Source organism: Haemaphysalis longicornis, unplaced genomic scaffold, assembly GCF_048455015.1.
Source record: "Haemaphysalis longicornis isolate Haplotype H1 unplaced genomic scaffold, Haemaphysalis longicornis Haplotype H1 scaffold_10, whole genome shotgun sequence".
Classification (NCBI taxonomy): domain Eukaryota; kingdom Metazoa; phylum Arthropoda; class Arachnida; order Ixodida; family Ixodidae; genus Haemaphysalis; species Haemaphysalis longicornis.
Window position 1 is genome coordinate 47,304,482 of NW_027526204.1, and position 15,245 is coordinate 47,319,726.

The following is a 15,245-nucleotide window of genomic DNA, read 5'->3' on the forward strand; positions in this document are numbered from 1 at the left end:
CAGATTCCCCCCAAGTGTTTCGAGTAATTTTGTTCAATGTTTGAAGCAGTACAGTTTTCACAATACTGCCCACAACAATCTGCACGTGTTCCCCCAGAGTTCTTACAAATACAAGTATCACATTTTATATTTTCCACAATCCCTTACTGTACGGCAACGCCGAAACAAAACCTGTAAACTCCTCCTGACCCGAAGTGTACCCGATGCCTTGAAAGAGCTGTGTCACTTACTCCAGTCCGCCTGCTCTAGGATACGAAAATCACGCTCTTGCAATTTCTGCAGTAAGCGAAAGCCGCAGCGATCGACGCAGCATAAGAGAAATGACAGAGGCAGCGCCCCACATTTCCAAGTGCCCAAAGTGTACTCGCATTATACCCGCCAGATGCATACGTGCTTCAATGCACGAGATATCATTCAGCAACGCAAAGGCAGCGACCGTATCCGCGTTATCAGCTCCACCCGGCGAGTTTTATCGGCCGTGGCAACACAGTGGGCGATTCAGTTCCACACCTCGCCCGCTGCGTGCGTGTTAATCATTCACTGCGGGCCCAGCTGTGCCGTGACCGTGCAGCAATGCCCCACGGCCACTGGCACCTTCCCAGCGGCGTCCCCGTCGGCCTCAACTGGCGCCCGACCGAGTTCCGTCAGCCGGTGCCCGTGGTGAGGATCTGCAGCCTGTGCGGGCTGTTTCCGAGGCGGGTCACACTGCTCCCCTGCTCCCACGCGGTCTGCGAGCGCTGCCTGGAAGGATGCGTGGGCGAGGACAGCGAGTGCCCGCTGGACAGAGAGAAGTTCTCCGCCGAGGAATGCCACCAGATTGTGCTGGCCGCGGACAAAGTCCTCAAACTTGAGGTTGGTCGGCTGTCATCATCGTCACAACCATTTATCAGTCCCTTCAGGTCCCCTTGCGGGCTATTAGATTGGGAAGGGGGGGGGGGCGAAGCGATCATACAAACATTGGAGGAATGTTTGTATTATCGCTTCCTAACCTAACGAAGACATCTACTCGGGTTAAAATGCAAATCCTGCTCTTTTACCTTGAGAAAACAGGTGTACTTGGACAATCTGCAATTAGCACGTGTATCCTGTGTCATCTACATGCATGTACGTATATGTAGGGCTTGCGTCGTGTACATACATGGTGATTTGTCATGTACTACATACAAGACACAAACCTTAAGCCCCCCTTCGAGTGTAGTTTGTCCCTCAGCACTTAACTCTTCTTAGGCCGCCTTAACGCGAGAAGATACTCTGAAACATCACTGACGTTGCTCAGAATTGTGATTACAGGTTCATAATGCCAGTTGACATGCTTATCCAAAAGATTGGGCCCCTCACTGATCTCCCATTATCGGCTTCTTCCAGCATTGATAACACGAATTCGAAGTAAGATCCTTTTTATGCTCACGCAGTCTTGGTGACGTTTTTTAGCAAAGATAGTCTGTGTATTTAAAAGATCCAACAAACATTCACCAGAAAACTATCGTCCTATATCGCTAACACTAACATGTATTGAATGCGGGATCTTTGGGCACACGCATTTCTGTCAAACATTTTTGCCATCTATGTTCATAAATCTTTTGTTCTAATCGGTATGCTTACAGAACAGGCTTCTCATGTCAGACACAGCCATTTGAGGTATTTCTTTTTTTGTTCCAAATGAGCCGAATCCACAAACCAAAACTAAGTCAGACAAAACGACAGTGACACGAAAAACTCGGCAACTTTCCTCTAAAAAAGGGTTGCAAGAAAATAGGGGAGATAACGCCCTGAAAACGTGTGCGCAGATGATAGTGCGTGTCGAAAATGAGACAGATCCTGTTCTTTCATGGATCAAAATTAGCCAAATCGGTTTGCCCACTGGGAGTTTGCTTTTGGCTTGAATGGTCGGACTGTTTCGTGGGTGTTTTCTGAAGGGGTTTTTTAAATGCAAAGCATTTCTTTAACTCACGATGTCACCTCTTCTAGTTGTCCATCGTAGTCCGCACCCTTCCCCCTACACTATATAAAAAAAAACAATACTTACCGGCGCCTGGTTTCGATCCCACGACCCTGCGGGCGGAACGCAAGGTACATGGTGCTCTACCCACTGCGCCACAAAGCAGACACAGAATGGAGGGCTACGAACGCGCCTTATATCCTTGACTCATTCAAACTACGTCAAGAAGCTGCTGATACAACGCATTCACTACCTGTGGGCGGAACGCGAGGTACATGGTGCTCTTCCCACTGCGCCACAATAATCATACCCACCTGCTAATAAATGACGTCACGTGACCACGTAATTACGTCTCCTCATTTAATTACAATACAACAACCAACAGCAACAAGTGCAACAACATTAACGTAACGCCAACTACTTAACGTCGTGCGCCCCCGGAAATGATCTGCATTTGATCGTGCCCCTCGCGAGGGGGATGTTTAGTTTCCTGCCGCAGCAAGAACCAGGCGGCCTCCTGCGCAGTTTGTGGCGCATACCCACTTGGGGGATTGGCCAGGATCGTTTCACTTACTACATGCCGGTTACGGCAGGGTTTGACTCGAACAATTTTTAAGTGCGAATGCACTTTATAAGCGAATGCACTTTATAAGCGACCCCAAACCATCCACCGCCGGCGGCGGCGGCGGCGGCGTCCGCAGTGCTCCTCTATATTTAAAAAAGAAACAGCATCCGGCGCCAGGTTTCGATCCGAGGACTTCGCGGCCGCAGCGCGACGCTCTACCGACCAAGCCACGGACGCGACGGTGATATCAGTGTTAGTGACGCGCCTTATATCTTTAACGCATTCAAACTACGTCGTCAGCGGTGTGCGTTGGCGACTCAGCGGCGTTATAGCGGCTTGATAACTGCGTGGTGTACACGTGATACTACAAACCCGATGGAAGAGATGGAAGAGAAGGCGGCGAGGCGGTGGGCTGCGGGGGCCGAGCGCAAGCGCCGCAAGCGGGCCGACAACCGTGCATTCGCACTTTCACATTCTCCCCCTCGGGGAAATGCGGGGGAATTTTTTTCTCTGCTAAAACCAAAACTGTTCTAATTAAACTTTCTGAAATAAACTGCGGTTAGTTGTACTAGTAATGGCTTGTATTTAATATTTTTACAGCGAGCACAACAATGCGGAGTTTCAAGGTGAATACGGCCCAGAAAGGAGATTTTTCCAAGTTTGACAAAAGTTTTCTGGCACATTTTACCTTTTTTTTTTGTTGCTGGTTTTGGGGCCAGATTAGCATGAATTCAGACGGCCATTAGGAGATCGTCGAAAGATCTCTTGTCAGACGTCGCCGTCGAAGTGAACGGAAGAGGATGTGAACGAAATGAAACTGAGAGATGTGAAACAATCATTTCTCCTTATCTCCCCCGTCCCTGCACAGTAACTCTAGTTATATTTACTTTTGTGCTCCAATATTTACCACTTTATTCTTTAACTAAATAGCCGCCTCTCGAAAGCCTCGGTTTAAGTCGCTTAACTTTTGTTTTTACTGAGATAATTTAGTATTTTCATTGTACATCTGAGTTATCATCAAAAACCTTGTTTTTGGCGCTCTTTGCCCTTGTTGGCCTTGCGCCATTACACCCAAACCATCATCATCATTAAAACCTTGGAAAGCCTCCCGCGCCCCCCCACCCCCACCCCCTCAGAGGGTACAGACCACTTCATTAAGGTGCTGAAGGTATGAGCAGCCTTCCTGTAAAACGTTTTGGAAATTCATGGCAAGGCAATGAAGAGCGTGCTTTGTCGTGACTGTCTTCAGGTGTTCCCAAGAAAATTACCCTACGGAAAAATTCGAGAAGAGCTAGCTGCTAATGCAGCCACGAAGACTCACCTTCTCTTCCTGTATACTTTTTCTGTTCTTGAAGCCGTGTTACATATGTTAAGGCCTTTTCCGCCAAAACTCCACCTCACAAGTCAAAGTTGATCAAGTTTTCAAAAGAATGCCGCATTGACTTGAATGTTTAAATTCAATGCGAGCCATATAAAAACTTATCCCCTTATTGCTCAAATTCACGGCATAACTTTTAATTACTTGTGGCCATAAACTTCTCCTAGCTGACGTGTAAAACATATCAAAGATTTGACGGCGCTGCATTTAGGTCGCTTTTTTTCTCAAATTCGACTCGGCTCATTTCGAAAAAGAAACGCCACATTTGCGCCTACCACCGACCTTCTCTTTAAGTAGATAGCATCCTTTAAACTGAATGCATTATTTTTTTATTTTTATAAAGCTTTCGACAATGTTCTACTCCCGTCTGATTTCAAAATGAACAGACTTCTGTTAGATCCTTTAACGATACCCCGAGCGCGCAACTTCTTATCCTTTCGACAGCAAACTTATTGTGCTTAACTTTTTTTTATTCTTCCATTTCAGGGATTACTTCCAGTTCTTTTCAAAGCACCTATTTAGACCAGCCTTTTTAATTGGATAATTGAACTGTACAGCTACGGTATTCTTTCTTTGGAGTGTCTCCAGATGGCTGAATCTTATATCGTTCCAGAAATAGCGCTGATCATCATCTTTCCGTTCAAAGACACGTACATGTTATTAACAACTGGTGCTGCACGTGACAAATCTCCTCGAACGTAGCTACATGCGGATGTAAAACGTTTAGTTGCAAGTGAAATAATTGTACTTTCATTGCTTCATAAATAACGTCCAGAAGTAAAGGTCGTCTTTGCCGAAATGCTTCCGCATGTACATATTACGCAAAATTTCCATAGGCGGCAAACGGATGTGCGAGCACACTGATAGCGCTTGGGTATTTGTGTCGAAACTCAGCAAACGCCCCACATAACGTTCGCGGGCAAGACCATCTCCAGTTTTTTCCGGCCACAGAAGGAATTCGACCCTTATCTAATCTCCTTTTCAAGCCTCTATTCATAACTCGCTAGAAGCAGCGCAAAAGAGAGCTACGCGAATATTTTCGCCAGACTATCGTGGTTTTTCCGATATCGAACTGATAAAACACGGCTTTTTGTTAGAGCATGTAGAAGCACGACGCACATCGCCTCAGTGTCCTTGCTTTACAATAACATTTGCGCATCTATTCCTGATAAGCGATGCATCACCCGCATCTTTTTACAAGCAGTCATTAAAGGAGCCATGAAGACAAAATACAAGTTTGGTTTATCCGAAAGACTGCTTAGTCCCGATAACAATGATACCAATATCATCGCAATCTTCGGACAAATAACGGAGATATTAAAGAAAAAATTCCCCCGCATTTCCCCGAGGTGGAGAATGTGAAAGTGCGAATGCACGGTTGTCGGCCCGCTTGCGGCGCTTGCGCTCGGCCCCCGCATCCCTCCGCCTCGCCGCCTTCTCTTCCATCTCTTCCATCGGGTTTGTAGTATCACGTGTACACCACGCAGTTATCAAGCCGCTATAACGCCGCTGAGTCGCCAACGCACGCCGCTGACGACGTAGTTTGAATGCGTTAAAGATATAAGGCGCGTCACTAACACTGATATCAGCGTCGCGTCCGTGGTTTGGTCGGTAGAGCGTCGCGCTGCGGCCGCAAAGTCCTCGGATCGAAACCTGGCGCCGGATGCTGTTTCTTTTTTAAATATAGAGGAGCACTGCGGACGCCGCCGCCGCCGCCGCCGCCGCCGGCGGTGGATGGTTTGGGGTCGCTTATAAAGTGCATTCGCACTTAAAAATTTACTCCTACCTCCCCTCGTGGGAACCCCTGTGTAGATGCGACGCATAGGGGGTTCCGTTGTTGTTTCCGTTAGGTTGATTCTCCCATCGCGTGAAACGTGCCGTGGACCCCCTGCCGCGGCTATGACGCAACACAATCCAACACAATCCACTTTAATCCAATGAAATTCAAATCCAATCCAAGCCAAGCCAAGCCAATCCAATCGAATCCAATCCAATGACCCTCGCGAGAGAGTGTTCGCTATTGGAGAGGAGAGGGGGTGAGCGGCGGAGAGCGCAGCTCGCGCGGCGAGGAAAATGGGGGAGGGGTGTGGACGGACAACAACAACGCCGTATGGAGGGACAAGGCGAGTGAATGAGATGCAGTCGCATCTAAAACGTGTGAAGCAGTCGCGATCCCCTAGCCAATTTCACGCAACTTTTCTATGACGTCTCGGAACCTTGTTTGTGCGATTGGCGGCCGCCTAACTGACCTGTCGCGACGACACATGACTGGACGTCTGCAATGGGGCCTCTAGTTCCATTTGACCGCATCACTTGAATGCTAACGTGCAGTTAACGCACTGAAAATTAAGTTTATTGTTGGCCCGTATGACGTCTTTCTGGCTCATAACACGTCACATGTGGCGCAAAATTTAAAAGTTTTAAAATATTTTTTGCTTTTTTTTTTTCGTTAAAAACATCTTTTGTCGCTGTAATGGAGCTGAGTGACATGCTGAATTCTAGTTCTTTCAAATTAAACAAAGTTGTATTTTCTCTTCATGGCTATTTTAAATTTCACGGCGCGGCCTCGTGCCGTTCCCCTGAAACGATTTTCCTAGTATTACGGCATGCGTACCTGATCACGACACTTTTCGGGCTAAAGCATTCATGACCCTAGCATTGTATCAGGCACGTAATTTTTTTTTTCTGCTTCGCTTTCTTTTGGCTTGCTGCTGTTCCATCATTTTTTCGCCCCTTAACCGGTTTTTGCAGATATTCCTGCGTTGTGTTCTATAGTAAGGTTTCGGTTTTATTTTGCGCCACTTATTCACCCGTACAGCCGGCCAAATCTCTAACTAGCGTTCGTTAGCGGCGACTTTTCATGCGTCAGCGGCGTATGACGGAAGCCAAGTTTCAAAGAGGTCGAGTTCCAAACAGATCGGAAGCCAAGTTTCCATCGTCTGCTAGGCTGTTCCCTCCTAAGAGAGTCATAAGACTAAAAAATCGCCGTTCGCGTCCGCTAGTTAAAGATTTGGCCGACTGTACGTTTCTTTCCTAGCATATCCCCCTTACTGCGTGTTATGTTCTTGAGACTGCAGGGTATGTCCAAGTATATACATTTAAATCTGACTGTGAGAAACCTCTATGTAACGAATTCCTGGATTTAACGAAGTTTTTCAATTCCCCATTACCAGCCCAATTGAAACCTGTGTTTCACGCCCTCTGTGTAACGACGGTGTTGCGATGGTTAAACTTGATGTAACAAACTCTCTACACTGATGATTAGAGACCGAAACTTCAGGCAAAATGCCTATTTTTTCCTTTAGTCCGTATCAAGCCTATTTAACATATAAGCAGGAACTAAGGGAAGGGGAGAAATTTAAACAATATTTTATTGTGCCTATCGTGCCTATTCTGACTATATCGGCTTTTTAGTGCCTATTTTTACTATATGGACTTTTTGGCGCCTATAAATGCCTTTTTTGTAGTATACATGCCTTTTTTGGGTACTTTGAATCGGTGTCCTGCAGGGAGTGTTCTCACCCCAGAAGTCCGCCACGGGGTGTTTGTTTGACGCCTTTTGCACGATACTTTCGAGCGTCGTGCCAAACACGCTGAGAAGCGCAAGCCGTGTTCAAACCGCAACCACCTCGAACTTGCCACCTCGGCCGAACCGCAAGAAAAACCCGTGCGCAGCTACACCGCAGCCAAGCTCACCGACGTCACCCCCTTCCGAACGAAATCTTTTGTTTTATGTGCTTGTGACGCACTGTGCCGGCAGACCAACAGCGAAAACTTCTGCCGCTTGCCCTATGTATTGCTAACGCAATAAACAGCAGCCAAAAAAACGAGCGCGACGCAGCCGCGCACACACCGGTCAAGGTGAAAGACGCCTCCTGGGGGAATCCACGTGCAAATATCAGACACCAAAGTTTTAAGGTGACACCACGAACACGTGCACTGTCAGCCTCCGACAATAGGTACACCAGCCAGGGCCGTAGCCAGAAATTTTTTTCGAGGGGGGTTAGGGATTTTGGGAAGGGGGTAGTTTTGCCTTAAGTAACTGTAAATATTGCTTATGTGCTGTCTGGAAAAGATTTCGGAAGGGGTTCGAACCCACAAATCCCCCCTCTGGGTACAGCCCTGGCACCACCGGCTGGAGAATGCAGTGCGTGTAGCACGAAGAATGAACGAGAAACGGAGCTTCGGAATGGGGATCTCAGCACTTTACAAGTAATCTAGTAGTGACACCCGTAATCTCCCGTGCTGGGTAATCCTTAAGTGCATTTGGAAACCTAGCGTTGAAGGATTAGTTCCAAAGAATCTTGCGTGCTGTCTACAGTTGATAATCGGCATATAGTGCACAATCACTGAATGACGTTATTCCCACAGCTTCCCTAATGATCTGCATCTGCAGGACAGAATGGCTCAATACTTTTTAGAGAATAATTGCCCTTCACTGTACTATCCATGGGATTCATCGGTGTTTTGAAGAGCTGGGGAGGTCCTTCTGCTCCGTCAATGAGTAATCAGTTGCAGTCAAGATCTTTCTTCGAAGCACAGGTACGCCTTCAGCGACAGTTTCCGATTTTGCCTCTCCTACCACCGCCCGTTGTTCCACTTTCAGGAACGCGGCTGAATGCTCAAAAGTAACACAAACCACTCCGGTTATATCAACAGCTTTGCAATCGCCAAAAGAGTCGCCGCCCAAAGTATTTGCACCACGCTACACTTCAACGTGGCAGGGCACATTCGTGCGCTTATTTCGCATTCTTAGCAGAAGGCATATCGGCAACTGAGAGCTTTGGCGCCACTCTGTCTGCTGAGGTCATTTGGAAGGTCGAGGACAGATCCACCACCATCTCCGAAGGACCGCTTGATTAAATCTGTCTGGCATATAGTTTCTGGAATCCGTGCGGTAAAATATCTGCCGAATGTTCTCACCAGCAAACGTTGTCATATTCCAGATTGAATGAGGTCATGGAGCGTCCAAAAGTACAAGAGCGCTCCCCCATCTTCCGTGGACGTTGAGCGTTGTATTTTTCACACACAGGTATCGACTGGAAGGGGGTTCCACTTCAACCGGCAAATCATTGACATTGGTGTCGTTTTTCATGGTCTTCAGTCATTTCGTTTGGTGGCGAGTCTCACTCAATTTCACGTCAATTTTAAAATCGCAACTCTTGTGCGGCCTATTTTTCCGAATAAAATAAAATTGCTTTGCCCCAGCACACGCTTTGTCCGCGGTATCACTGCAAGTAAACAAAAAATGTGATAAAATATGCTTCTGAAATAAATACATACTCAGCCTATATATGCCTAAACGAGAGTATTTAGTCCTTGTATATGCCTAAATGGCTATTTCAGTGCCTATTATAGGCGCCTAATACCTGGATTTTTCGTGCCTTAAGTTCCGGTCTCTACCAGTGATGAGCGATACTTTTTGCACTTCGAAAAAATCGCCTGGAGAAATGCACTAATTTAGCAAATATCACCTGCACCGCAAACTACCGTGCATCTCCCCGTGTGTGTGCGGTTTTGGTAGGTGCTATAGGCCTCCTTGTCGGCGTGTGGTCGCGCGTCTCTACTGCTATCTGTGGTGTCGGTTCGTCCGTGATGACGTCTGCTGCCAGAAAACGAAAAGCTTTGTCTCTCCAAGACGCGCTTGTAATTTTGACCACCACAGGATCCCGGCTGAAGTACCATGACGCCCACACGGCGGCGTTTAAATGTTGTGGAGGTAACGAGATGGAGGTCCAACGACCCTCCCTCCGGCAACATGCCTGAAGTAGTGGCAGCGGCAGCTCCTACCGCCGCCTTCTGTGGTGTAGTGCTGACGGGGGAGGGGCCTGCCTCCACATCCTCTGCCACCGGGGCTTCAGCGGCCAAAGTGTGTGAATTGGCGAAAAACGCGACAACCTCGGTGTTTCTCTGCTGAGGTGCAGCACAGGCGATGCAACTGCTGTCTGGGCCGCCATAGAATTCCCGCATATAGCTTCCCTAGGGGAGATAAGAAAAGAAAATTTCGAACAGGCCTGACGAAGGCAAGTCTCTTTGCTGAAACGTTGTCAACAATGATGGTTTATACCTTGTTCGAAGCTTCCTTTTCTTGTGTTCTCTACCATCTTCCAAGTTTTATTGCTCCCTGGATTCCCTAGGGGAGCTTATACAGGAACTATAGGCTGCCCTAGATGGCAGGACCTCTATGGGCGAGGGCGGGACTAAGTCAGCTTCTCTAACCTAGGTGTTCGCCGAAACTAGGGGCAGCCCCGTACCCCGGCGCGACGCGTCGTGTAACTTCCCGAAGGAAACTTTGCATGACGCTTAGATGCGTCTGGAGATTACAGGTCCCGTGTTATTTCCAGTTATTTATTTTTCATTCTCAAGTCAGTGGCAAGGGAGAGAGTAATCTGGGTGGAGTGCGTCAGAGTTGAAGCATTTGAACTGTGTTTTTGCAGTTCTCTGTTTAATGGTCATCTGCTGAGTACTTAGCACATGTTTGTTTCCCTCACATGTTGCTACCGTGCCTGGAAGAAAAGTCCCGCACTTGGGATGTAGGCTCTGACCCTGTGATAAACAAACCCCTGAGTTTACTGATCCTGCAGAACCAGTGAATGCAGAATCGGTGCTGCAATAGAACGTTTCTGGCACGCGTGATTGTGATGCGTCAAACAGCGGTTACACCACGCTCCCCGCAAACCTTCAAACAAGTACGAATCAGTTTCAGTAATCAGTTGTGCTTTTGAGATCGCACCTTCGTAGCTATTGCGGTAAAAAGTTTCTGATTTCAAGGTCACCTCACTTAGTTTCTTTGTGCCGAATCTGTGCTGGTCTTTGTGTTTCACTTCATAACTCTAGATGTTCATTTTCTTTCTTTCAAGTGGCAGTATTTACTGGCCACACTTGCTTTTTTCCAGAAAATTTTGCCAGCCTGATGGCAATGGTTGCCTTTGCCGAGTGGCGGTAGCATTGGCCGCCCAGATCTCGGAGGCCGCGACAAAAAGGGTGCCACATTCGCGCAGGCAATACTACCGCTACCACAGCCCAGTAGACGTACTCCCTTACTCCTTCTGCCGAAGACGCATAACCATACCACGCATGAGCAGAAACATGTGTTCGAATTTCAGATAAATTGTTTCGACGAGCAGAAAAGTGGCTCCAATCCACGCTATGAGGTTGTTCAACTGCGGAGCTGTAAACGACAACCACAATAGTTACCGATGCGACGTCACTTGAATTCACACACGTGGCTTTACAAAAGGTGCAACCAGAGAAAACCAAACGCAGCAGCGACGGCAGATAGAAAACATAAGAGCGTCTGGCGAATGGTGAGGAGGAGGGCAGGAAATGCGGCTGTGTCTCTCTCACCACCTCCCCCTCACTGTCGTTTCATGCGTCGCCGCCAAGGAGCGCCCACCCCAACTTCCCTCTCCCCAGACGCTGTTCCGTTCGCCGCTAATCCAAACCACGTGACCTCCTTTATCATACATTATGCGGTTTGCACTTCACACGAGGGCTTTGAGTATGCGCAGGTGGTAGACCCGCCGCTGTGCTCGTTGAGTACACCGTCTGTATCCCTATCTCCCCGTGTGGGCGAATCCTAGTAGGCAAGGCGACCGGCTGTCGCTCCGCTTCATCATTAAAGGGACCCTGCAACACTCTTTGAACAGTGCAAGTAAACCTGCGGAACGTTTAGATTACACTGCCAGGAATACCTGAGCCAAATATTACACGTGCACGTGAAGCGGTGAGCGCGCAAATCGATGTGAAAGACGCGGAAAAACAAGCCGCTCTCTCTTCAGTTGTCCTCATTATGCATGGCCCGAGGGACGTCACATAGGCCATGGCTGCCCGATCGGCTGTCACTGGTCAACTTCGCGGGTAGATTCTCCCATTTCCGTCGTCGTCATCGCTGTGTATGAACCTCTTCTATGCCTGATCCTGTAGGCACAGTTTTGCCGTTTATTTTGTGTTTTGAGTGCGCGCGGAGTTTGAGTGATGAGCTCAATACTTCCCTTTCAACGGGATTACTCGACTACAAACGTTTATTGCTTCAAAAACGCCCTACCAGCCCGAGCGCGCACTTGCGAGCAAGCACCCATGCCTGCTCTTTTGTGGCACCAGACCGGAAATAGGCCCCTCCGCGTTGCGGAGAAAAGGAGAAAACTACCCGGCATGGGATATATCGAAGGCCGCCGAAGAGAACGCCGCGAGCCACCCCCCTCTCCGGGAGAGAGTGCGCAGCTTTCGTCGCGTTGCCCGCGGTCGAGTTGAGAGGGAACGATTATGCGCGATTTCTCATCGCGCGTAGTTTCGTTAATTGTGAACGGATTTTCATTATTCTTGCGGGAGGAGATTTCTGGGACAATAGACTTTATCCCAAAATACATTACTAGTAGTCGATGGCAAGTGTTGCAGGGTCCCTTTAAAGTCCAGGTTCGATTCCTGGTGGTGCCAGTAATTTCCTTCATTTAGCCTGGTGTTTTCTGCTAACTCGGACACGAAAATTTCCTTGGCTGGTAGAAGAATATTGCTTCGCAGTAAAAGGCTCTGATAAAACGTTTTCGTACAAGCTATCGCATTTAAAGACTGATAAAACGTTTCTAATACGAGCTATCCCTTTTATTGCTGTACAAAAGAGTTTATAATGAGTGGCTACTTTGACGAGAGTATATGTCGAGCTCACCACTTCAGTGAAACAAAAAATGGTATTCTGTAACTGCCTGTCATCAACGGACTTTCCACTGGCATGTAAACACAAGAAAAAAGCAATTTTAAAAAAGAAGCTTGTCATCTTGTCTTTGCTGCCGTGATTTCGGGATCGCAATGGCGCGCCTAGTGTGAGTATTTTTAGTTACTTAAGAACACCATCTTCTAAACAAAACACCTTCGAAGTACAGCGTGTGCGTCACGTCTCGACAATTGACACCTCGATTCACCAATAAAAAAGCACTGTAGGACTTCCCTCAGACGGTAGTGACCTCATTAATGCATCTGAAAACCAAATGGCAGAGCTCGGACTCCGTACCGGTTAGTTCCTGATATGAGAGCGAGTGCTAATTAGAAGTTTTCTCTTCTGAGTTATGACCAGTTTTTTTCCAATCTTCTAACATGCGTACTGCTCTCTTTTATTTTTATACTCTAGGTACACTGCTGGAACAGCATCCATGGCTGCGGGTTTCTCGGCCCACTGTCGCAACTGCTCGAGCACTTCGAGAACGAGTGTCGATTCCACGAGGTGTCCTGTAGGCAATGCCAAGCCCGCGTCCTCCACGGTAATATCCCTAGACACCTGAGACACGAATGCGGCGACGCTGTCGTGTCCGGCGGAACATCACGAGCACCGGAACACGTCAGCAGTCGACCGTCTGAGGATACGCACGATACCTCTGTATCGGCGAGTTCTCTCACCGTCCGCGACGTGAACAAGGCGCTCACAGAGCTCAAGAAGATGCTGGCGGACTCCACCACGGACCAACTGGCTGTCTTTGAAACCAAAATGAACGAACTTGCAGAAAACATGGCTTCCTTGGCAGCGAAGATCTTGACGGCTGTGGAGACGAAGGAAACGGCGACGACCGAATCACAACGGCGTTCTGAGCCACTTGCACACTCCGAAGTCTCTTCTGTGGGCAATACGAGCCGCGAGAGCACGTCGAGACTTAGAAGGGCAGACGGCGCGTTGCTAGGAAGTACTTCGGCTCTTTACCCTGGAGCAGCAGCTTCCCTTAGTACCCAGCATGAGGCAGAACATAGTCCTAGAACTGCCTATGGTGAAGGTGTACCTCAGTACCCCTCAGGGACGCGCTCTAGACCACCGACAAAAATCGAATGGGACATGAGCGCCTTTAAGTTACCCAAGGACCCCAAGTCTGCACGGGGGGTGAACAGCGCGAGCGGTCGCGGTGCAACCCCAAATGAACCGATGGACCCCGCTTCTTTTCTCATTCACTCCGAGAAGAAAGGCGTCCGTAGGCTTAGCTACGACCTGACTCTCGGCGCCTGGGCGAGCTTCAAGAAGAAGGCCTCGAACGCGCAATCGCACGTCTACGCCACCAGCGTCGTCTGGAACGGCCAGGACTTGTGGTTCAGCGTGCTGCTCACTTTCGACTCTTTCGGCGAAGGCACACAGTACCTCAACGCCTACGTCAAGTTTTACAACACCGTCGTCCAACCTGGCCAAGGCGTTTCCTCGACTCCACCGCCCTCTCTAGCTATTCTGCATCCATCCAACAGTGGTATGGCGCTGACCGGGCGGGCCACGAAGAGCCCCGCGTCTTGCGGTGCCCAACACGACACCAATGTAACGAGTGAGGGCTACGTGCTCTACCTTAGATTCCCGGTGGCTCTTTTAGAGGACGCCGGCTATGATGCGGACAACAAAATGCGATTCCGCCTGGTGGTCAGCGATCCCTCCCGCTGACTACAGATGAGGTTCACGAGTGAGTTAGTGAAACACTAAAGCGAGTGGCCAAGAGGGTCCGGGGGAAGTAACGATGGGGAAAAGGGGGAAGGTCGCAATTCACCCAATCGACACAGTTCCAATGTCCGGGTCCTATCCACAAAAGGCACAGTTAGTCATCACGGGCACCATAGCTCCACAGTCCTCACTGTAGACGTTGAAGGTGGATAGATATTGTCATTCCGGGAAAGTCGGTCACACCGCTAAACCATATTGTAAAGACCGTTTTCAAAGTTGTACTGAGGGAATACTTGTAGAACAGCGGGATCGTCCTGGACACGACTAATATTCTCCATTGCAGTCGCGGGCGCGGTACCTAAAGTTAAAAGCTGACGGCGGTTACGGGATAATACAGGACAGCGCCAAATTAAGGGGAACAGAATCGTTACGTCATCATGGCTTTACGCGAGCAAGCTTTGCTTTGCTCTATGAGATGTTTGAGCCAGCCACCCCAGTGTCTGTACCTGTTTCCGTGGACAATGATTTGCATGCAATGTGTGCATTTTTACTGTTTGATTTGCAAAAAATGCAATGATACAATGTTGCTGAAGTGGAACTGTCGTGTTTCGTTTACGCCTGCAATAAACGCATACTAAAAGATGATGCATTTCCGTTGTCTGGTGTTTTGCACTTGTGTAGAGCTCATCAAACGACAATAACTAAGAGCATATGAACGATGAAGATCGAGACGTCAAGCAGAACAGAAACAGTGCATGAGTAACAACGAAGAGTTTATATTGTGCAGTAATTTTCAGTCCACAAAGAGCAGGTAGTATATGCATTTGACATGTCTGCTGCTAACTGAAAAAAAGAAATAAGCCCAGCTTCACTGACTTCACGTCGCCAACGCTGAGGTTAACAGAAAAACTACCTAGCGCTCCTTGATCGCAAGACTGAGCTTCAGAGAACTTTTAAAAGCAAC

The 15,245-nt window shown here is 48.3% G+C and overlaps 1 protein-coding gene across 1 annotated transcript; it reads left to right on the forward strand.

Moving 5' to 3' along the window:
- Window positions 1-401: 401 nt before the first annotated feature.
- Window positions 402-14,713, forward strand: LOC144158455 (uncharacterized). Its single transcript, XM_077689334.1, has 2 exons — window positions 402-852; window positions 13,007-14,713. Exons 1-2 carry the CDS (start codon window positions 574-576, stop codon window positions 14,282-14,284), a joined length of 1,557 nt encoding a protein of 518 aa, XP_077545460.1. The 5' UTR covers window positions 402-573; the 3' UTR covers window positions 14,285-14,713.
- The last annotated feature ends 532 nt before the right edge of the window (window positions 14,714-15,245 follow it).

Excerpts from the sequence above, each read along its gene's own strand:
- LOC144158455 (XM_077689334.1), top strand. The coding sequence starts at position 574 with ATGCCCCACGGCCACTGGCACCTTCCCAGCGGCGTCCCCGTCGGCCTC. Across the intron at positions 853-13,006 it reads ACAAAGTCCTCAAACTTGAG|GTACACTGCTGGAACAGCAT; the intron begins GTTGGTCGGCTG and ends TTTATACTCTAG.